The sequence below is a fragment of the Prionailurus bengalensis genome, chromosome B1 (assembly GCF_016509475.1).
Source record: "Prionailurus bengalensis isolate Pbe53 chromosome B1, Fcat_Pben_1.1_paternal_pri, whole genome shotgun sequence".
NCBI classification, from domain to species: Eukaryota; Metazoa; Chordata; class Mammalia; order Carnivora; family Felidae; genus Prionailurus; species Prionailurus bengalensis.
Window position 1 is genome coordinate 188,543,560 of NC_057344.1, and position 23,830 is coordinate 188,567,389.

Consider the following 23,830-nt stretch of genomic DNA (forward strand, 5'->3'; position numbering starts at 1 on the left):
CTGCTGCTGTTTTGCTGTGGGCCTCTGGAACAGTCTTTATTGTCTGACTGGTCAGTGGTGCCTTTCTTTCTTTCCTGTTGACGAGTTTTCGCTCAGCAGTTTTCACTGTTAGTAGGGGAATCTTCCTGAGTACCTAGTTCTCCATGCTCCCCCAATGGGAGATGCACAGAGGTTTGTGTAATCAGAAAAAAACAAAATGAGCTTCCCTCGGGAGAATTGAAGGACTCTGAGGAGTTAGGCTCTTCCGTTTGTTGTGAAGGTATGGCTGAGGGGGCCGCCGATCGAGGTCCACGTCTCGAGTAGTGTTCCTCATAAAAGCAGCTTTGCTGACCTGGAGGGAGCGTTCTCCCTTTGTGTTGATTATTGTGGTATGGTCTTCACCGCCTCGCCTAGAAACATACCATTTTTTCCCGTGTGATAGAAGCTGTGCACTGATGCATAGTTTTTACTTGTGTATCTTTTTCTGAAACGTCTATATTTCCCACTCTTTACTTGCTTTCTTTCTTTATTTTTCATTTTTTTTAATGTTTATTCATTTTTGAGACAGAGAGAGACAGAGCATGAATGGGGGAAGGTCAGAGAGAGAGGGAGACACAGAATCCGAAACAGGCTCCAGGCTCCGAGCTGTCAGCACAGAGCCCGACGCGGGGCTCGAACTCATGGACCGCGAGATCATGACCTGAGCCGAAGTCGGTCGCCCAACCGACTGAGCCACCCAGGCGCCCCTGCTTTCTTAATTTAAAAGAATAATCCTTTTTATTTTGCTAAACTACCTCAAATCTGTTTTGTAAGGAAAGAGAGTAAATGGGACATTTATTCCACATAACATTATTCTCAGCCTCTCCCCTCCCCCACTTCTCACCTGTTTCCCCGGGATCCCCCATAGTCATCGTCCTCCTCTTCATTATCTTCTTCGCTCCTTTACCACAATAAAATCAGATCTTTAATCTTTGCCACAGGCGCTGATGATTATCACAGTGAGACTCTCACTGAATATTGACTGCTTTACCAAGCAAACTGAGAAGCCTGCAGTGGAATCCCGAGGCACTCAGGCACTCAGGACACCTAAGCTAGTTAAGAGGGACATAAATACACCTTTAAAACTTGGCTTTCACAGTGGAGTAATCCCTTTGTTAAAAGTATGCAGGGCAGGGGCGCCTGGGTGGCTCAGGTGCGCCTGGGTGCTCAGGGCGCCTGGGTGGCCCGACTTCGGCTCAGGTCATGATCTCGCGGTCCGTGAGTTCGAGCCCTGTGTCTGTGCTGACAGCTCGGAGCCTGGAGCCTGTTTCGGATTCTGTGTCTCCCTCTCTCTGACCCTCCCCCGTTCATGCTCTTTCTCTGTCTCAAAAATAAATTTAAAAACATGTAAAAAAAAAAATATGCAGGGCAGTAACACAGTTTGAGATAGGTGTGATCTCAGTATTATACGTAATGTGTAACTAGGAGAGAATCATGAGGACTTCTTGAACTTAGTAATAATACCAGCTGCTGCCCTTATTCCTGTTATTACCTAGTCACGTTTGGACGGCACGTCATCCCTTTACAACCTGTCACCATCTTAGCTGTCCCCAAACAACTGCCCGGCTTGCTGCCCCGTCCCACACATGAGCCTGTAATTCTTGATTTTCTGGTTATTAGGTTTAACGGGTACCCCCTGCTTCCTTGTGCTTGGAAATGCAAACTGGGGTGGGGAGGGCTACATCCCTTGGCTTTTCTCAGAAATGACGTGAGTTGCTTATTGAAGATAACTTTTGTTTTCTTAATTTCCTACGGCATGAACCCTTCTGAGCCTTCTCATGGAATTCTTGGTCTCATTTTACAAGTGAGGAAACTGAGTGTTGGGCAGGCTCAGTAACTGACTCGCGGGCATTTAACTGGCAGGTGACAGACTTGAAGTCTCAACCCAGGAGTGTGTAACTCGAAGGCACATAAATACTCTGTCTTCATTGTCCTGCTATCCTCCCACATTACAATTAAATACCAAGTTTAGGTTATGCATCATCTCGTGTGTTTCCCATGCTAACGCATCAGACATTCATGAAATTTACAGGTGATTTGATCTGATTCTGGTCAGAATTCCAAACACATAGATTGAGAACAGGAAATATTCTTATGACCATTGACATTTGATGCTTTCTTTGTTATTAATGTGGCATTTCCATTTCTTTACCCTTTTTAATCTTTGATAATGCGCGTTCACACGTGTTTTTATTTGAGCTTCAACCATTCACTGTGACAGGTGGGAGAGCAGGTGTGTGATTGCTTCTGACCCTTTTGTGGCTGGAGTGGCCTTTAGGAAATGAGGTCAAGGAGAGATCCAACGCTTTTTAACGCTCGTTACAGTTGCCAGACTGTCTTGGTGTGTCAGATTTTAGGAATACTCTTTTAATCCAATCTAATTTTTCATGCACTGTTACCCTTTTTGTGTCCTTCTTTTTGCCACTGTGACGGATTCAGAACTGCTTCCGTAACCAAGCTACAGAAGTTTACAGCATTTTATGATCACCTGCTCTGGGGAGTATTTTGGCAACAAATCCCTTTCCTGAGTTCTTAGCCATTTGGAATGAAGTAATGAGAAAGATAGCTTATTCTCAGCTAAAGCAATCATTCTTGCTAGCTGTATACCTTCTTAAAGATACTTCTTTTCTTTACACTTATTAGAACACACTAAATTCCATTACTGGCATTATCTGGTGGCCATAGCAGTAAGTAGCTTTTTGATCATGCAATGATTAAAGTTTCTCAGTGGAGATGATGTATCTGTCAGGTCTCCTGTTGGATCTTCGTAAAGTCTATGTGTTTAAAACTTAAAAAAAAAAGTATAAGACAAGTTGAATTGTAATGGTGCTAATCTATGAATACTCCATATTTATTTCTGTAGTACCTTAGAGTCTGTGTTTTCTTACATATTATCTTTTAGGTGTTTGCAGCCAGTGGGAATTTTTTGATAGCCATAGAGCATCTTTTAAAATCCACAGTAGGTAAGAATAAGAGACACAAACCTAGCCAATTTATTCAGGCTACTCTGAATTCCTGTTAAAAATTGGCAGTTACTATACCAATTGTCTGTATAAATAGCTGATTGACATGTTCAGTAATTGGCATATCGGAGTCATTGTCCTTTTTTTTTTTTTTTTTTAAGTTTATTTTATTTATTTTGAGAAGGGGAAGGGCAGGGAGAGAGAGAGAATCCCAAGCAGGCTCTGTGCTGTCAGTGTGGAGTCTGGCACAGGACTCGATCTCATGAACCATGAGATCGTCAATGACCTGAGCCGAAATCAAGAGTTGGACGCCTAACTGGCTGAGCCACCGAGGCACCCCCGCCCCCCACTGCCTTCTTTATAGCTCCAGAAACAAGAGCTTCTGTTAGAATAAAATCCACCCCCCTCACCTGTTTGTTATTAGGAATATATAGACTATATACTAGGATGCTAATGTTCCATGAATTGTATAAAATGAATAGGCTCTGGGTCGCATTGGGGTTGATTATAGGCCTAGGCCTTTCTGGTTCTCAGTTGATCTTGTTAATGTGTTGGGTTTGGAGGGAAATGCTCTTTGGGAATGTCTGAGTCCATTAAAATAGAGTGTTTGGATTAAATTCCCTTCTCTTCATTATATATCACTCTGGTAGTTTTGCAGTTATCACAACTTAGTCACTTTTAAAACATGCGTTTACTTGTTCTGGATTTTCCTCAGAGATTACAAGCCCCCTAATAGACCTTGTATGTTTCTCTTACTGCTGTGTCTCCATTGCTCTGGACAGTGTCTGGCTCACCTTGGTTCTCAATAAATATTTAGTCAGTGAGTAAATGGAACTGTGTAGCTATTGGCTTTTATACCAAGAGTTCTAGTGAATAAGGGTATAAATATAAGTAAGACATTGTGTTGTCTCTGCCCTTAAGATGTTTACATTGGAAAGAAAATAAGGAAAGAGTTGCGATATAGTATGTTAGAGGCATTAAGAAGCCCATAAACTATTTTTAATTGGATGAGGTAGCAGTTCTTTAGAGAGTAGAGAGAGACAGTTTTGCTGGATGCATTGTCCTATTTACAGATGAACATAGACTTAAGTTATTTTTAGGGGCGCCTGGGTGGCCCAGTCGGTTAAGCATCTGACTTCGGCTCAGGTCGTGATCTTGCGGCTCGTGATTTTGAGCCTTACGTCGGGCTCTGTGCCGACAGCTCAGAGCCTGGAGCCTGCTTTGGATTCCGTGTCTCCCTCTCTTTCTGCCCCTCCCCTGTTTGTACTCTGTCTCTCTCTCTCTCTCAAAAATAAATAAATATTAAAAAAATGTTTAACTGGCTGAGCCATCCAGGCTGCCCTGAACATAGACTTTAAAAAGGCACTCCTCTTTTTAAGTTAAATTAAATTAAATTTTTGTTTTTTGTTGGGGTGTAATTGATACGAAACATTGTATTATTTTTAGGTGTACAACACAATGATTCAGTATTTGTATATATTGTGAGTCGATCACCAAAGTAAGTCTAGTTCATATCCATCACTGAACAGTTACAAAATTTTTTTCTTGTCATGAGAAGGATCTGCTCTTTTAGCAACTTTCACATATGCAATAAGTATTTTTTTTTTTAATTTTTTTTCAACGTTTATTTATTTTTGGGACAGAGAGAGACAGAGCATGAACGGGGGAGGGGCAGAGAGAGAGGGAGACACAGAATTGGAAACCGGCTCCAGGCTCCGAGCCATCAGCCCAGAGCCCGACGCGGGGCTTGAACTCACGGACCGCGAGATCGTGACCTGGCTGAAGTCGGCCGCTTAACCGACTGCGCCACCCAGGCGCCCCGCAATAAGTATTTTTAACTACAGCCCCCATGCTACGTCCCATGACTTATTTGTAACCGGAAGTTTGTACCTTTTGGCTTCCTTCACCTATTTCGCCCACCCCCTACTCCCTCCTCTGGCAACTCCCTGTCTGTCTTCTTGGCAGTTTTAAGGTTCCACATAGAAGTGAGATCCTATGGTATTTGTGTTCCTGTGTCTGCCCTGTTTCACTTAGCATAATACCTCAACTTAAGTTCCAACCACGTTGTCACAAATGGCAAGATACCCTTCTTTTTTACGGCTGTGTAAAATTCCAGAGAGTGTGTGTGCGCGTGCACATGTGTGTGGACACCACGTTCTCTTTATCATTCGTCCATCGATGTACATTTGACTTGCTTCCATGTCTCGGCTACTGTAAGTAACGTTACAGTGAATGTAGGGGCGCGAGAATCTTATGAGTTAGCATTTTCATTTTCTTCAGGTAAAGTGGAGTTGCTAGACCCTATTTTTAATTCTTCAAGAGACCTCCATACTGCTTTCTAGAAGTAAGTGGCTGTGCCAATTTACGTTCCCACCAGCAGCGCACAAGACTTCCCTTGTCTCCACATCCTCGTCAGCTGTCCCTGTGGTAGCCATTTTCACAGGTGTGAGGTGACATCTCATCGTGGCTTTGATTAGCATTTCCTGGATGACGAGCGATGTTGAGCACCGTTACATGTACCTGTTGGTCAGTCTGTATGTCTTCTTTGGAAAAATGTCTATTCAGATCTTCTTCCGAATTTTTAATCAGATTTTTTTTTTTTTTTTTTTTGCTATTGAGTTATATGAGTTCTTACATAGTTTTGCATATAAATACACCCTTCCTCTTTAACGCTCCTAGAGCTATCTTGAAAGAGGGGCCTATGCTGGAATTGAAATGTTAAACAAATAATGGAGCGATAAAATACAATAATGAGGACAGCTGACCAGGCATGGTTTTAGGAGCCTTGTATTTATGATAGGAACTTAATCTCCACAACATTCAGAAAAGACAGGATTGTTATTATCTGCCTTTTACAATTAAAGGAAGGCATAAGAGGGTAAGTGTCCAGCTCAGCTAGAGGTCAGGACTGGAAGTCCTACTCTTGACCCCTGTACTCACTCACTTGCCTCGCCCATCGTGCTCCAGCGCTGGGATCCAGTGCATTTCCACAGGCTTGTCTTCCTTGTGAAGTGAACTGTGGGTGGGATGGACTGAACATTTTCTAGTCCCACCTCAGTCTCATAATTGTACATCTTGGGAAGAGTATCGGATGCAGAGCAGGGTTGAACAGCTCATCGGGGATCTTCTGGGATGACGAAAAGACATTTGCTAAAATAGCCTTCACTTTCTCGCTTGGCTTTGGGGCTTAACACCTTTGCTGTTTGTTTCTTGATTAGAGGCCCAGCCAGCTTGTAAATCCTGTGATCCTACCTCTGGAATGTTTTTGTAGTTGTTTCTGCCATAGATCTCCCTCTCAGGAACATTTTGCTTGATAGCAAACCCCCTCGACACCAGTATGTCTCATTAGCCCGGGCTATTCAATGCATTTCTCTGACATGGGACATACAAGTCAGTGTCGATAATAGTTAATGGACAATTTTGGTGGCATTGCCTGACAGATGTTTACATCTGTAAGTCATGGACTGAACTTAATAAAAGGAATTCAATAAATAAAACAAGTGGTGGAAAAGTACCTCTTAGGATCCATGTATTTCATGGCACTGGATCGTAAAGCATTCATTGAACTGGGAGGAACCGAAGAGGTTCATTCGAGGTCATGGAAACCGCATGTGCAAAGACCCATCTAGTGGCCTGGCATATGCGGGGAACTCATGATAGCTGGACATTCCTAGGGTTTTGGACATGACAGGATACTAAAGAGGTAGCCGTGTGTATTTCTTACTAATAATACTGAGCTAACATACAAAAAGAGGTCTTTATAAATGTTTTTCCAAAGAGTTGAGATCTTTTTGTTCTGGGAATCGTGTGATATCTTTCTCTTCTCCTTGATTAACTTAACTGCCTTTTTCCCCCCTTATGAAAATGAGTACCACATGTCATTCTTTACCAATGAGTTGGTAGTTATTCAAGTATACTGTTTTGAGCTAAATGTGTTTTTTTTAAGAGAGAGAGCGAGAGGCAGAATGTGAGCAGGGGAAGGGGGAGAGAGAGAGACAGAGAGAGAGAGAGAGAGAGACAGAAACACAGAATCTGAAGCAGTCTCTGGGCTCCGAGCTGTCAGCACAGAGCCTGACCCGGGGCTCGAACCCATGAGCCGTGAGATCATGAGCTGAAGTCGGATGCTTTAACTGACTGAGCCACCCAGGCGCCCCTGAGCTAAATGTTACCCGCTGGTCATAACTGAATGTGCTATTCATATCTGAAAATGCTTCAGTCAGAAAAAATAAGTGCCTGTTGGGTTTTCAGGTGAACATTTAGACAGAAGGCCAATCTTGGTGTCTCATTGTGATTTTGATTATGTAAAACAGCCTGTATTGGTTTTAAAGGTCTTCCTCTTCTCTCCTGCACACCTGCTAGCTAGGTGATGTGATGGTTGACATTGCAAGCAACATCATGTTGGCTGACGAGCGTGTTCTGTGGCTGGCACAGAGGGAAGCTAAGGCCTGCAGTCGAATTGTTCAGTGTCTACAGCGCATTGCTACGTACCGATTAGCAAACGGAGCTCACGTTTATTCAACAGTAAGTGTAACATTGTCCTAGAATTCTAAGAAAAGAAATTCACTGAAAGCAACTTGAACTTATAAAAGATAGTTTTGGTTTTTTTCCTCATGATGTGGGTATTTTCTGTTCCTGCTGATTATTACAGAATTTCCAGTTCTCTAACATTTTAAAAGCTCATTTCACTTTTGAGTAATCTGTTTTCTTGGTAATTAGAAAATACTTTCTTAATTTGCAGTTTGAATGGTTATCGCCATTTAATTTGAAAGACAAATAAGCACACTGTAGGATTACTGTAACTGTCACATGCACCTCCCAGCTGATACTCTGTTCTGGGCCCTGAAGGATGTTCTGAGAAAGTGTCAGATTGTTTGCCCAGGTTCCAATTTCAAAAGAGAACTGGGGAGCGCCTGGGTGGCTCAGTCGGTTAAACGTCTCACTTCAGCTCAGGTCATGATCTCACTGTTTGTGAGTTCAAGCCCCACGTTGGGCTCTGGGCTGACAGCTCAGAGCCTGGAATCTGCTTTGGATTCTGTCTCTCTCTCTCTGTGCCCCTCCCCTGCTCACACTCTGTCTGTCTGTCTGTCTCTCTCAAAAAATAAATAAACACTACTAAAAAAAAAAAAATTGAAACAGAAAAAGAGAGAGAACAAGGAGGCCCTCTAACCTTTGTGCACTGTTGACATTTCCAGTAAGTCTCACTCTTGGAATAGTGAGTATTTATATTTAATAATCACTCATCATATTAAATTTTATTTGTGCTAAATTGAGCAGCTCTAAATTTCTTGGTGTACTGCTGACTTTTTCTACAAATGTGGTAAATATGATAAATACTCTGTCATTCCCTTACTACTCATATTCTGATCTCTGGTCCACGGTTCTCATTTCCTAATGATTTTAAGTCGGTTCATAGAATACTCTCTACTTCCTCCTAGGATTTTATACAATTCAGGGTTACTGTTTTTCCAGAGGTTGATGGGATGTTTTTGATGATACTGTGTTTTATTGTTCCTTTTGCTCAATTAAGTTTAGGATTACTTTCTTGAATAGTAAATAAAATGGTGGGCCTACCATGGCTACTGACCTGACAACATACTTCAGGGTAATTTCTCTCTCAGACACATGACCTTACTGGAAACTGGCTCGCCATATTTAAAAAAAAAAATTTTTTTTAATATTTATTTATTTTTGAGAGAGACAGAGACAGAATGCAAGTGGGTTAGGGGCAGAAAGAGAGGAAGACACAGAATCCCAAGCAGGCTCTGGGCTCCAAGCTGTCAGCACAGAGCTTGACGTGGGGCTCTAACTCACAGGCCATGAGATCATGACCTGAGCTGCTCAGATGCTCAACCCACTGAGCCACCCAGGTGCCCCACACCATTTTCGATGACCACATTTGGTCTTCCCTGGTCATTTAGATCTATTTTAAATTCCTTGCCTGAGCCTTACTAAGCTCAAAGAACTTTTTCCTTTCTCTAAACTTCATTGGTTCTTTGGAGAACTCAAGGATATAATAAAGGTGCATAGTGCATTTGCCCTCCTTTTATTTTATTTTATTTTATTTTATTTTATTTTATTTTATTTTATTTTATTTTATTTTATTTTTGTTTTGTTTTATTTTATTTTATTTTATTTTATTTTATTTTATTTTATTTTATTTTTTAGTTTTACATTAATGCTTTTTATTTATTTTTGAGAGAGAGATACAGAGCACAAGTGCAGGAAGGGCAGAGAGAGAGAGGGACACACAGAATTCGAAGCAGGCTCCAGGCTCTGAGCTGAGCTGTCAGCATAGAGCTGATGTGGGGCTTGAACTCATGAACCTTGAGATCATGACCTGAGCTGAAGTTGGACGCTCAACCACCTGAGCACCACCCCCAGGCGGCCTGTCCTCCATTTCAAAGGGTAGGAAAGGTTCCTAGAAATTGTGCATCTACTTATCAAATGATACAGCTTACAGGGCACCTCAAAAATGGCTGTTTTCTTCCTTTCAACTGAGGTTTCACATATTTGTCTTAATTATTTGTGTCTTTGGTCAATAAAAAAATGGAACATACTTCGTTAACAAACACAGTTGGGGGCACCTGGGTGGCTCAGTCGATTAAACATCCAACTTTTGATTTAAGCTCAGGTCATGATGTCACGGTTTGTGGGTTCAAGCCCCACGTTGGGCTCTACGCTGACATTGCGGAGCCTGCTTGGGATTCTGTGCCTCACTCTGCCCCTCCCCTGCTCTCTCTCTCTCAAAAATAAATAAGCTTAAAAAAATGCAATCGAATTTAGTAAGAGTTTTCACAATGTGACATCTGGGTTGCAAAAGCTAATGCAAAAATTTGTTAGTCTTGAATATTTGAGGGAGCACCAATTCTTTTCTTCCATACATATGGTGCTTGGCACATTCTACTTTGCCTTTTATATTTTTTAATTTGTATTTTATCTTCTTGATAGATTTTACACACCTTGCACATAAGTTTTACGCTTAAAAAAAATTGCAAAAGAGGACTTTGTCCATACATAGGACTTAAAATGGGACCTTGCCTTTTTTTTTTAAGTTTCTTTCTTTTTTTTTTAATTTTTTTTTTTTAACGTTTATTTATTTTTGAGACAGAGAGAGACAGAGCATGAACAGGGGAGGGGCAGAGAGAGAGGGAGACACAGAATCTGAAACAGGCTCCAGGCTCTGAGCCATCAGCCCAGAGCCTGACGCGGGGCTCGAACTCCTGGACCGCGAGATCATGACCTGAGCCAAAGTCGGACGCTTAACCAACCAAGCCACCCAGGCGCCCCTTAAGTTTCTTTTTAAGTAATCTCTGCACTCAATTTGGGGTTCAGACTCATGATCTCAAGATCAAGAGTCACATGCTCTACCGACAGAGACAGCCAGGTGCCTTAGAACAAGGCAGCTTTTGAAAGTGTATTTCCCAAACCCCAGTAACTCTTGTGTTACTAAGCGAGTCCACTGATTTCTCTAGCTGATTTTTTTATAAGACACACTTTTCTTTAAAGTTTATTTATTTATTATTTTATTTTATTTTTTAAACATTTTTTTTAATGTTTATTTTTGAGAGAGACAGAGTGTGAACCGGGGCGGGACAGAGAGAGAGGGAGACACAGAATCTGAAGCAGGCTCCAGGCTCCGAGCTGTCAGCACAGAGCCTGACATGGGGCTCGAGCCCACAAATCGCAAGATCATGACCTGAGCTGAAGTCAGACACTTAACCAACTGAGCCACCCAGGTGTCCCTATTTTATTTATTATTTTAATTCTTTTCTTTAAAAGTTTATTTATTTTGAGACAGTGAGCACGAGCAGGGGAGGGGCAGAGAAAGAGGAAGAGAGAGAATCCCAAGCAGGCTTCCACACTGTCAGTGCAGAGCCCGATGTGGGGCTCCATCCCACAAAGCATGTTCCTCAGTTGGTATTTTTCTAGATTAGGATATCCTTTTGTTTCCAGCATCTTTTTTTATGTGCCAGTTACCTACACAGTGTCTTTGTTACGTAAGAACTTGAGCTTTTTGCCTCTAGCTTATGTACAGTGTTTTGTGTTTGAAGACTCTTTGAAAGTGCTTTTCCCTCATGCTGTAAATCTTTCATAACTCCTCTTTGACTTTTGAAGTATTCACCCAATATTGCTCTGGAAGCTTATGTCATCAAGGCTGCTGGCTTCACTGGGATGACGTGTACCGTGTTCCAGAAGGTAGCAGCCTCTGACCGGACAGGCCTCTCTGAGTATGGAAGGCGGGATCCAGATGGAAACCTGGATAAGCAACTGAGCTTTAAGTGCAATGTGTCAAATACGTTTTCAAGTCTGGCCCTAAAGGTATGTTACATTCTATAAGCATTTAAGACTCTTTATTGTTAGGTTAGAATACTCAAAATGGTTTGCTTTGAAGAATCACCTAATTAGAAGTTATTTTGGGGGTGGGGTAGGTATTGGTATTGTTTTTTGCTGTTGTTTTGAAAGAAACTCAGACCAGGAAGGGACATGTAATGCCTCTCATGGGCCTAGGCACTTTTGCCCTTTGGACCCCGTCTCCATACAAAAATATCAAAATTATATTTTATGACTGCACTGGTAAAAAGATGAATATATTAATACATATTAGGACATTTTCTTTGACCTGAAAGTTCATTTTTATGCTCCTGATTTTAAAGACATGAGAACATTTCGTAGACCTCCTGAAAGTATTGTGTGTCCTTGGCTCTGTGCCTCTTGGACCTAATGGAAAAGCCAGCCTTGAGATTGGGCATTTAATCAGGCAAGCTGTATATCAAGAGTTTTGGCAAAGAAGTGCAAACATGTGATCTGTCTTCAGAAAATGTGTGTTTTATTGCAGCAAGCAAAATGAAAAGCATTTTTATTGAGTTTTAAAATTTGGGGTTTAGATGTGTTTCATTAAGACTACATTGAAGCAAATAGTGGAGGTCCAAGTCTAACACCCTAATGAACCCACATTTTTTTCATTTAGCTTTGCATGGCCACATGTAGCTGTGTTGTCTGTGGATTTTAATGACACAGGACTTTGTTTCTGGCTTGTCCCTGAATTATATCACAAACAATATTCCATTCACTTTAATGACTGCATAGTAATTGATCAAATAGGTGTTAGGTGTCCTGGTACATTGTGGGCATTCAATAAATATTGAATTAATGAATGAACGAATGAATGAATACGGGCACTCAGCAAATATTGAATGAATGAATGAATATGGGCACTCAGTAAATATTGAATGAATGAATGAATGAATGAGTGAATACGGGCCCTCAGCAAATATTGAATGAATGAATGAATGAATGAATATGGGCGCTCAGTAAATATTGAATGAATGAATATGGGCACTCAGCAAATATTGAATGAATGAATGAATGAATATGGGCACTCAGTAAATAATGAATGAATGAATATGGGCACTCAGCAAACATTGAATGAATGAATGAATGAATGAATGAATGAATGAATGAATATGGGCACTCAGTAAATATTGAATGAAAGAAAGAAAAGAAGAGAAAACAAAGAAAAGAAGAAAAAAGAAAGAAAATTAATGTATTTTGTTACACCTTGCTATTGGTGACCTCCATAAGGAGAGCCAGCTTGCTGAATTTAGAAGCAGTCCAACTTCCCCCACTTCCCAGGACAATCTCAACCAGGCCAGAATGTCTAATGATAATATATTTACTTGATATAATATACTCAGAGGAAAATTGGCAAGATTTATTTGTTACTCTTGGTTCTGTGAGGGTACTCAATGCACCCAGCATTTCTTCTGCAGACCTGTTCTTTCCTTGTTGTGTTTTTCATTGGTAAAACATACCACAGAAGGCAGAGAAACAGCATCTCACACACACCCGAGAGAGAAAGGCATGTGCCTTTGAGGAGCACTTAAAATTGATGAACCCTTCTATCTTAGATGATCAGAGCTGGTAGAAAGGGATTACAAATGATGAAACCCTACATTTCATCAATTTCACAAGCTACCCCTCTGGGTAAGGAGAGTTTCTACCTGCCAAAGTCGAAAGCTTTAAATGAACACACTCAGATTTGTCAATTTCATACTATTCCTATCCTTTTAAGATCATCTGTGGCCAGAAACCAAGGACACATTGCACTATTATTCATGCTTCTTTGGTGGACATGATTAAACCGAGTGAAAAGGGAGTCTCCCCTTCGTGACACAAAATTAGTTAAAAATTGTAACGTCAACAGAGCAAATGCTTTAGACTTTAACAGGAAACTAACTTTACATTTGTAACTTTACACTAGGGAGGTTTTTACTCTTTACGCATGTCTTTTTCTTTTTTTTTTAAAGCCTTGCATATACGAACTAGATACCATGTATATACCTTTGAATGGGAGAGTATGCTACCATACAAAGTTAAACCTATAACAAGGAAGTTTTCCGTTAGCAATAGGAGCTTCTTGAATTGCTTTTTATGTATTTCTTCAATCGCTGTCCTTCTTTCTTTACTACCATCACAGCCTGGTTTGGACTTCTAGATTACCCAAACCGTTGTGGCTTCCTCTTTAGTCTTTGGGTCAACCGGCTCTTCCTTAAAAATCCATCCTCCTTATATAGGTTGTCTCCCTAGGGCTGGCATTCAGCCAGCATGTAGCAATTCAACCATGACAGTAAAGTACTGAAATACTTTCCTACCCTCTACCAGAGAGCTGTCGTGCCAGTTCCCTGAGCGGCTCCTCAGCCCTGCTGGGCCTTCTGGGAACACCTCCTAGTCTGTCCACCCTTTAGTAACAAGTTCCAGGGCCGCAGAGCAGAGGGTCTCCAGGAGTCTTCCTGTTTGCAGAGGCTGTTCAAGTTGTCCGTGTCCGTGTCATTTCACGCGGTTAATGTTGTTACTAGCATTATCCCTGGATCTACCCAACATGGAAATTGACCTCGCGTATCCTCTGATAAATACTCTTCATGTCTCTCTGGAGGCTGGCTGCCAGGGAGCTTCATCCTCTGGCATTTATCTGCCCTCCTGCCCCATCTTTCTTCCTGCCTCCTTTCTTCTGTCCACTAACAACCAACCCCCCATGGTTCCTCTCCCAGCCTATTAGGCCAGTCTCATGCTAATTCTTTTGCTAGGATTCCTGGCTCCTCTCCTTCCCCTTCTCAGCAATTTGGTTGTGCATGCAGAAATATTGCCTTCAAGCGGGGCGCCTGGGTGGCGCAGTCGGTTAAGCGTCCGACTTCAGCCAGGTCACGATCTCGCGGTCCGTGAGTTCGAGCCCCGCGTCGGGCTCTGGGCTGATGGCTCGGAGCCTGGAGCCTGTTTCCGATTCTGTGTCTCCCTCTCTCTCTGCCCCTCCCCCGTTCATGCTCTGTCTCTTTCTGTCCCAAAAATAAATAAAAAACGTTGAAAAAAAATATTAAAAAAAAAAAAGAAATATTGCCTTCAAGAAATCTTCCCTAATACCGTCCTGTCTGTCCTCTCCCACCCTTATCTCCTTTATTTCTCCTCCATACTTTGTCGCACTCTGTGCATCTCTTTGTCATTGCATGTTACACACAGGGGCCAAATGGTTTTCTCACCTCCTACACGGGAGGCTGAGGCTTGCTTGAGGGCAGAGTGCTTGAGTCACCAGTGAGCACCAATGCGGGCCGGCCAGGTGGAGACTGAATTAGCTGTCCTTGGACTCTTACAGTACCACATCTGTTCTTTTTTCTTAACCAAATGCTTCCTTCTCCTGTCGGTGCCATAACAGATTATATTAGCTCACCCAACAGTATCTGTTTTTCGATAATCTGCTAAGAGCTTTTAGAAATTGCTGGCGTTTTGAATTCAGTTGTAATGTAGTCTGGAAGAATTGGTTCTTTAAACTTTGCTTGATTGGAATTTAGAAATCAGTTTCTCTTGCACATCCCATATTTCCCTCGTCCGAGACCCCAACTGAAGTTCTCTAACTTTCCACACCAGTGGTGTATGTCTTCGGGCCCCCTGCCCTCCTTTCTGCCCCCTTTCCCACCCCACCCTCTTTCCCACTTCTGCCTGGTGAAAGCCTTGCTACTCTGTTTCTAAGACTCCATGCGAATTGTATCTTCCTTCTCTTCCTGAGAATTCATCACCGCCTGTTTGTTCCATAGTGCTTCGTCTGTTCTCCAGAATAATTCAAAGCTGATACTATGGTGAGCTGAGTTAGACTGAGAAGCCATGGGATATGGTGACAAAGAATTTGGTCTCTGCAGCCAGACATTGTCTTTCTGCTCCCTAACTTAAGAGCTGTGCAAACTTGAGCAAGCACCTTCACCTCTCTGAATGTCAGTTCCTCATTTGTTACATAGGCGTCAGGAAACAGTAGCTAAGTCAAAGGATTACTTGGAGGATTAAGGAGGCAAATATGTAGACATTTATAGTAGTGTCCAGCACAGAATAAGCCCTTAATAAATGTTAGTTCTCATTATTGTTTTATTGTTGTTATCTCTCCCCTGTTCGATTATCAATATTTGAGTTAGTGTCCGTGGCTTATTCATTGTTTATCTGCAGATCCTGCACAGTGCCCAATACAGAGTAACAAAATATCCAATAAATACTGTTGAATAAAATTTAACAGCCAAAGCTTAATTAGCAAGGAAAGTCAGTTAATAAAAACTTCATTCTGAAGTCAAACGTAATTCCTGTTAATCTTTAGCAGTGAGATAATCAAAAAGTGGTATGCAGTTAATAACTAATTATTCACAAAAAAATTGGAGTGTATCATATCTATCTTTAAAATCAAGGGAGTAGATAGTTAAGACAGTATGAATCAATTAGTATTTTCTTGTTTGAAGGCAGGTGGTGCCTCTCTGACTTATTCAGATTTGTGTTAGAATTCCGCAGAATTGAACAAAGTTAGGATTTCAGAAAATTTTAACTTGCTAATTACACAGTGGCAGACGTTCAGGTTGTTTCATAAGGAAAGAGGTTAAGATCCAATGGAAGTATTGGAGTTGACATCCTTTATGATACTTAACGTTCTTCTTGACTTAATATCTTGTAAATGGGGAAATATACATGAATTTTGCCAATACAATAGTAAGAGCTCTGTGATAACATTAATTTTATGTGTGTTCATATTTGGTCGATTTTTAGTATTGAAATTAATGCTAAAAGTGAATTGTAGAAGTCAAAATATGATGAGGTTCTAGATTATTGCTGGGAAGTCAGTTACTTGAAGACATTTTCTGTTTCCCCAGACTCCAGATAACCATTCGCCACACTGCGGTAGTAAGAGTAATAAAAATACCACCCACAGTGATGTGGCCTCTTATGCTTGTCATGGTCATGATCCCATGCGGTCCTTACAACCGTTTGTTAGAAAGATCATTAGCTGCCTGTGACAGATGAGACCCAGAGAGTATAAACAAAATTGTGCAGTGTTAAGTGGCCACTAAGTGGTGAGGCTGGGACCCGTATCCTGGTTTCTTATTTCAGATCCTATGTTCTTTTCCCCAGGGTTGGCATATGATCCGCAGTAATAAAAATTAGACGCCAACAACATATACGGTATTTCCCAAAGGGTTTTAAGAGAGGTTTTTTTAATTTATTAGCTCTAATTGCCCATGTGTATGTCTTTCTATTGCTGCATTCCATACATTTAAAAATGAACAGAGGGTTAAATGGAATGACAGCGGCAAAAGGTAAAAATCATGGTAAATGTAACAAATGAGTGTTTCTCAGTGATTGTTTTCATTAGATTTACAGCTTTGCCATAATAAGTGATCACTTCTTTTAAGGAAATTAAATATACAAATATTATATTCTTCCTATAAAAATCCAGACATTTTGATACAGCTTTTCGGGCACCCCTAACCGTCCCCTCTCCATCCCAGGTCACCTGTAATAATATTTAACAATATTCCTTATTGGACTTTAAAGGATATTTCAGAAGCTACGGTATATACAGCCTTGAATATGTAGCTTTCATCTGTCAACGATCTGTTCTTACTCCTCTGAGTTTTTATTATTTGTTGTTGTTTGGATGGTTTTGCAAGTTTAAACTTGGATAGAAAACATTTTCTCACTGCTAGAAATTATAGATGTCATTTCCTTTTTTTCAGCTCTTTCAGAAAATGTCAGTATGTCTTCTTTTTAAAATTAATTTGATATACCATAAGTAATGCTTACCCAGAGACCTGTGCTTTTTGAGTCATTTTGTGTTCACAACAAACCTATATTATTGAATTTTATAGTTCTCAAGTTTTAATAAATGTCCAGTATGTAACGCTTTATCAGGAATTTGACCTTTTAACTAATCGATCTGTTGATGTATTTCCCTTTTTTTCTGCACACCTATTTAAGATAAAGTTACATACATAGTAGAAATTTACTAGATTAGCGAGTGAATTTATAAGAAACTTTGTTTCTCTATCAGGTTATATTTTTAAGTGAGAACAGTAGAAACCTTTTTGTGTATTTTTCTTAGGCAAAATATTTCTTTTTTTTTTAATGTTTGTTTATTTTTGAGAGAGAGAGAGAGGACAGAGCATGAGCAGGGGAGGAACAGAGAGAGGGAGACACAGAATCTGAAACAGGCTCCAGGCTGTCAGCACAGAGCCCGACACGGGGCCTGAACTCATGAACTGTGAGATCATGACCTGAGCCTAAGTCGGCCGCTTAACCGACTGTGCCACCCGGGTGCCCCTCTTAGAGTATTTCTACCAAATACCTTCTTGGCATCTTCCATTCAAAAGAAATATTCAAACTTCCAGTATTCAAACTTTTCAAAATACTTTATTCAGCAGACATTTGTGTGTGTCCAGTGTGCTCCAAGATTGTTCTAAGCACAGCAGTTAAAAACTAATTTTAATCACTTGCTTATTTAAATAGATCCTTTTTTAAAAATACAATCATGCCACGCAGACTTTCGTTAGTTTTACAAACGATGGGTTACTTTTACCAATACAAGTGCCAGGAACTATTATTAGTGTAGAGGGTCCAGAAACATAAGGGAGATTATCTGTACTCAAAAATCCTGCTACTCTCGTTAAAGGGGCAGACAGTGAGTTACACTGTGAAAAGTGCACATATTAGCAATGAGATGTGTGTGCAGAATCCCGCCTGAGGCCACAAGAGGGAGCAGCTAACTGGAAAAGCACTGTGATAGGGAGTCCTGTAATTAATCATCCAAAAAAGCCCCGTTTTAAGGATGTCTTTCTCCTGGCTGTCAACCACTCTTAACCTTGACCCATCTTTGATCTTGCTAGAAATCAGATTTGCCCAGTTCAAGAGCTGGCCAGACAAAAAATGGTAGAGCATTTCAACAAGGGGTCCAGGCACATACAGCACACACAGTGGCGTGAAACACATATGAAATCTTGAAGATCAAAAAATTCAAGGTGGAGATATAGGGGATTTTAGAAGATGAATTAGAGATGTAGATTTTAGCCAAATTATATGATGTACTTACAATTGGGGGCAGTGTTCCCTAAACGTTGGACAGCCAAGGTGTTCTTTAAAATAACAAGGTCAGGGGCGCCTGGGTGGCGCAGTCGGTTAAGCATCCGACTTCAGCCAGGTCACCAGCTCGCGGACCGGGAGTTCGAGCCCCGCGTCGGGCTCTGGGCTGATGGCTCAGAGCCTGGAGCCTGTTTCCGATTCTGTGTCTCCCTCTCTCTCTGCCCCTCCCCCGTTCATGCTCTGTCTCTCTCTGTCCCAAAAATAAATTTAAAAAGTTGAAAAAAAATTTAAAAAAAAAATAAAAAAATAAAATAACAAGGTCAGATGTATATATATTTTTTAATTTTTAATGTTATTTATTTTTGAGAGAGAGAGTGTGAGCGGGGGAGAGACAGAGAGAGAGGGCTTGAACTCGTGAACCATGAGATCATGACCCGAGCCGAGGCCAACACGTAACCAACTGAGCCACCCAGGCTCCCCTGAGATGTATTTCTTTTTCTTTTTTTTTTTTTTAATTTTTTTTAATGTTTATTTATTATTTTTGAGACAGAGAGAGACAGAGCATGAACGGGGGAGGGTCAGAGAGAGGGAGACACAGAATCTGAAACAGGCTCTAGGCTCTGAGCTGTCAGCACAGAGCCCAACACGGGGCTCGAACTCACGGACCGCGAGATCATGACCTGAGCCGAAGTTGGCCGCTTAACCGACTGAGCCACCCAGGCGCCCCCTGAGATGTATTTCTTAAGAGGAAATTCTGTTGATAGTGTGGACATTGGATTGGAGAGAGATTGATGCCAAGAGAAAAACTTTGTGATAAATTCTTAAAATAGGGATTTTTTTCAGATGGTTAATTATTTGTCTGCCTGGCATATGAATTTATTTTTTATTGAATGCCGAGTAATTTATAATTTAAAAATCCTATAAAACACTCCACAATCAGACAGCATTACTAGCTCTTCTATTTGTTACTGTGTTTTTTCCAACAGGATGTGTTTCTTAGTCTCAGGGATACTTCTGCTAAAATGAGAGTTTGTTTGAATCTATTTCTATTAAGTCTGTAGAATTTCTTTTTTTGTTGTTGTTTGACAGTTCGAATCCGTCATAAATCACCTTTAGAGCTCCGTAAGTCCAAATTAATTAAACTCAGATTTGTGATATGCTGCATTGGTGCTTATTTCTGTAATTGATCATTATAAAATTGATGCAAAGAGTGATCACTGAGATCCCTGATCGGTTTGATGCATCGACTTCAGCAGTATGTGTTACCATGGGAAAATTCACTTTGTAGTTGGAAATAATTCCTTATTTACTACTTCAACTCTTTGAACTATAGTTCCCATTTCTCTTTCTTCTATGCTTCTTTTCCTCTGTGCTTTTGTGTGGTGTTCAGATACTTCACTTAACCAATAAGTTGTTTTAACTATTAAATTTCATATGTATACATTTTAAGAAACGGTTCGTATACAAATAGGAAACATTCGTAGCTGTCTAAAATATTCTTCCTGGTTTCTGCGTGCTAATGTGGCAACCTTTCTTTGCTTTTGTTTTTGTGTGTATTCAGAATACTATCGTGGAAGCTTCCATTCAGCTTCCTCCTTCCCTTTTCTCACCAAAGCAAAAAAGGGAGGTCAGACCAACTGATGACTCTCTCTACAAGCTTCAACTCCTCGCGTTCCGCAACGGAAAGCTTTTCCCAGCCACTGGGAATTCAACAAATTTGGCTGATGATGGAAAACGGCGTACGGTGGTTACCCCAGTGATCCTCACCAAAATAGGTTTGTTACGTAGGCATATGTTACCCTGGAGTTGCTGGACAATGTGACTTTAATGATATACTGTACCTAAAAGTGCTTAATTCTGTTCCTTCTCATTTTAATGAGTCACTAGTGAAAAAAGACACTGCAGAGTACCCATTAGAGTGTAAGTTGACATTTTATTGTTTATGAAGTTTGTTTCAGAAATATTGTTATTTCCCGTTTCCTCCAGATGGTGTGAATGTAGATACCCACCACATCCCTGTTAATGTGACACTGCGTCGAATCGCGCACGGAGCAGATGCTGTGGCCGCCCAGTGGGATTTCGATTTGCTGAATGGACAAGGAGGCTGGAAGTCAGATGGGTGCTATATACTCTACTCGGATGAAAATATCACCACCATGCAGTGCAACTCCCTTAGTAACTATGCAGTTTTAATGGTACGGCAGTTGTTAACTTTATGCACATAAACACTAAATTTCTTCATTTTTTTCCCTATGCGTAGTTAAATGAAGATTTTTTAAAAAGAACTTTTAACATAAATTGTTACCTATAGTTAAGGGGTGATACTTGGTGTAATTCTGAGTTTAAAGGGAAATTAAGTTACTACGAAATGCAGTGTGTGGGATTGAATTTGGTTACAGGGATTTTCAGTAAACTTTATAAGTGAGACAGTTCAACTAAACTTTGACCTCCTGAAAATTTGGAGACATTTGGGTCTATACAGTCTAACTCTTCACCAGGAAAGAGTGACTCATTTGCCCAGAGATACACAGTGGATAGTGAGGGATTTTCCTTTTTTGCCATCTCATACCTTCTTCCACCATACATCATAATTTTTAGACTCTTCAATTTAGAGTAACAGTGGCAGTTTCTGTTCAGTTACTGTAACTGACGGTATTGACACAGTTAAGGCCTTTTCACTTTTAATGCTAATCAAGCTGCTGTTGTTTTCTGTTACTTACCACTGTTCCTACCTGTCAGTCTTTGGTAGCCAGTTTCTTTAGTCTCAGAGAAACTAAAATGTATGGATGTATATCAATGTGTATATGAATGTGTAGGAACAGGTCTTATTATTAGTGACTTACCTAAGTGAGTCGGATTCCTGAGCTGATAATTATGAAATTAGCCATGCTATTTATATTTTTTATATTACAGTATATAAATGGAGGAGTACACATGGATTTGGAGAACAGTAGAAGGAATTGCTTACGAATCTGAAAGGCATTTCCAGGAAGTCATACAGGACCAGCCTGGGAGTGAGGAAGCTTATGTTTATGTTCCTGCCCCCAGCTCTGAATCTGTTATCTAGACCATATTTTATCAAAGCTGAGTGATCTCGAAACATGATATATCTTAAAAAAAAAATTTTTTTTAATGTTTATTTATTTTTGAGACAGAGACAAAGCACGAGCAGGGGAGGACAGAGAGAGAGAGGGAGACACAGAATCTGAAACAGGCTCCAGGCTCTGAGCTGTCAGCACAGAGCCCAACACGGGGCTTGAACTCATGAGCCGTGAGACCATGACCTGAGCTGAAGTCGGATGCTTAACCGACTGAGCCACCCAGGCACGCTGAAACATGATATATCTTAATTTTTGTAAATTCTTCTTTTCTTAACAAATGTGCATTTACCACTAGAAGTGATCTTGAAGCAAGCTTGAAGTAGGATAAATTTTCCTGAACTCCTTTTTTATTTTTTTCTTTGTACCTCTGCTAAGCATATACTTACCCAGCAGCTGGTCAGACACATAGAGGAGTGACTATATTGTTCAGCAGGGCGTCAAGATGGTCTTTCAGTGACCTCCATTAATATGTGGGTTATTTAGCTTGGCTGACGGTGGATAGAGTCTACACTAGTCAGACTCAGCCATATTTGTTTAAGTCATTGATCCTTTTCTTGTGCATGGTTCATGTTGATAAGTTTAGGCTTCTGACAAATAGAAGATGTTTGATGTCTGTAAGTCTGGTGTCTGTAAGTTCACATTTTATTATTTTGTAGTAACCTTTCACATTAAAGCATGAAGCATTAATTAACGTATGAAGCATTTTCTTTCACTTTGAAAGTGTTGTCATTCAGGTTTTGATTATAAAATAACATGAAACTAGAAAGTACTGGAGGAAAAATACTAGAGATACAGCATTGTCTGAACTTTATATAATAATCAGAAAAAGTTGGGTAAAATAAATGAAACAAAACACACAAAAGGCATTTTATAAGCTTCACTGTTAATGACATGATACTGCACGTGTGAAACTTTTACTTTTACTTAATACTAGTTTAAAGCATCTATTTTTAACTTCCTTAGTTGTTCTTCTAAACTATTTAAATTGGTATAATCCTTTTCTAGAAAGAATAAGCTATTTTATCTTTCATGCTTTTCATCTTTTAAAAAATGTAATACACAGTTCTTATTTAAAGCTAAAATACAGTATTGAGATATTTTTGTATTTTCACAGAATATCCCTTTCTTTTGCTTTTTAAAAATATAACTGTGCCATCTAGAGGCTGCAAAGTGAAATGTATCTGAAATTATTGACAAAATTATAATAAAGTTAGTATATGGGATTTTTAGAGTTGCTAATTAAACATAAAGGCAGAGCTAATTAAATTATACCTATTCTTAAGTAAATATATGTCTAAGATAAAAGTGGTGTCTCCAGAATAATGGAAGGCAACATCTTTTTTCCTTACCTGACACTATTTAGAATAATAGATAAAAATCCTATTTTTCTTGAAAACTGTCTTAAAATACATGGCTTTATATAGAAAATCTAAATTCCTAATTCGGCATTAAAAATCTTTTTCCTGATCTGGTTTTAAATAATTTTGTATTTAAAAAAATGAGACAGAAAGAATATATTGGTTTGCAAATCTGGAATAGATACCGTAGTTTGATTTAGTAGATGTCCTGTGGTAACCAGTCGTGTCTATCCTCAGTCTTGATGGGAGAGAAAAAACTTACATAGAAATTGGGTTTGTTGGAATTATATGATCTGAAAAATAGGAATTGAGGCAGGAAGATTCCTAGAAGTTGGGGTGAGTAGGAGACAAAAAAACCTGAATAGCCAGGAGGTGATGAGTAGGGTCAGACAATTTACATAGCACTTAATACTTTAGTCGGTGATAGGCACAAAGATGTGTAATAACCTCAGTGCCTTGACTCCTTTTTGTTACCGTATTCACACAAATACACGAAACTAAAGAGTACTCATTTGTTTTTACGTCTTTCTAGTGCAGGTTTGAATCTTTGTTTGTATAAAACTTGCTGAATGAAAGCAAACTACAGCTTTGTCTACTCTATAACTGAACGTGAATGTTGGCACCGTTGGGTTTTTTTTCTTTATAATTCTTAAATAGGTTCTACATTCACACAGATCAAATGTATTGATTATTTCTGCACATTAACGTAGAGTGAAAACTTGACCTCCACCCCTCTCCCCCATCACAGTCATTCTGCACAAAGTAGGTAACCTGTCACTAATAAAAGTTTCTTTCCTATTGTTGAAGAGATGTTCATGTATGTTGAAACAAAATGAATAGGTAGTCCTCTTTTCTTCCATTTTTACATGAAGGCTGCATGCTGCAGATGTTGTTTCAGGCCATGCTTTTTTTCTGTGTATCTAATGATGATGATGATGATGATGATGTCCATGGAACAATTCATCTTATAATAAAGATATCTTTATGATGATACTTTAGGATGGTAAGATTCTGG

At 40.0% G+C, this 23,830-nt stretch overlaps 1 protein-coding gene across 1 annotated transcript in view; it reads left to right on the forward strand.

The window, feature by feature from the left end:
* ADGRA3 (adhesion G protein-coupled receptor A3) overlaps nt 1-23,830 on the forward strand; it is a 136,309-nt gene that overhangs the window by 89,154 nt on the left and 23,325 nt on the right. The window contains exons 11-14 of the mRNA XM_043572874.1: nt 7,341-7,502; nt 11,097-11,300; nt 19,918-20,131; nt 20,343-20,551. Of these exons, the coding sequence (XP_043428809.1) occupies nt 7,341-7,502; nt 11,097-11,300; nt 19,918-20,131; nt 20,343-20,551 (789 nt within the window). The remainder of the gene's footprint in view (nt 1-7,340; nt 7,503-11,096; nt 11,301-19,917; nt 20,132-20,342; nt 20,552-23,830) is intronic.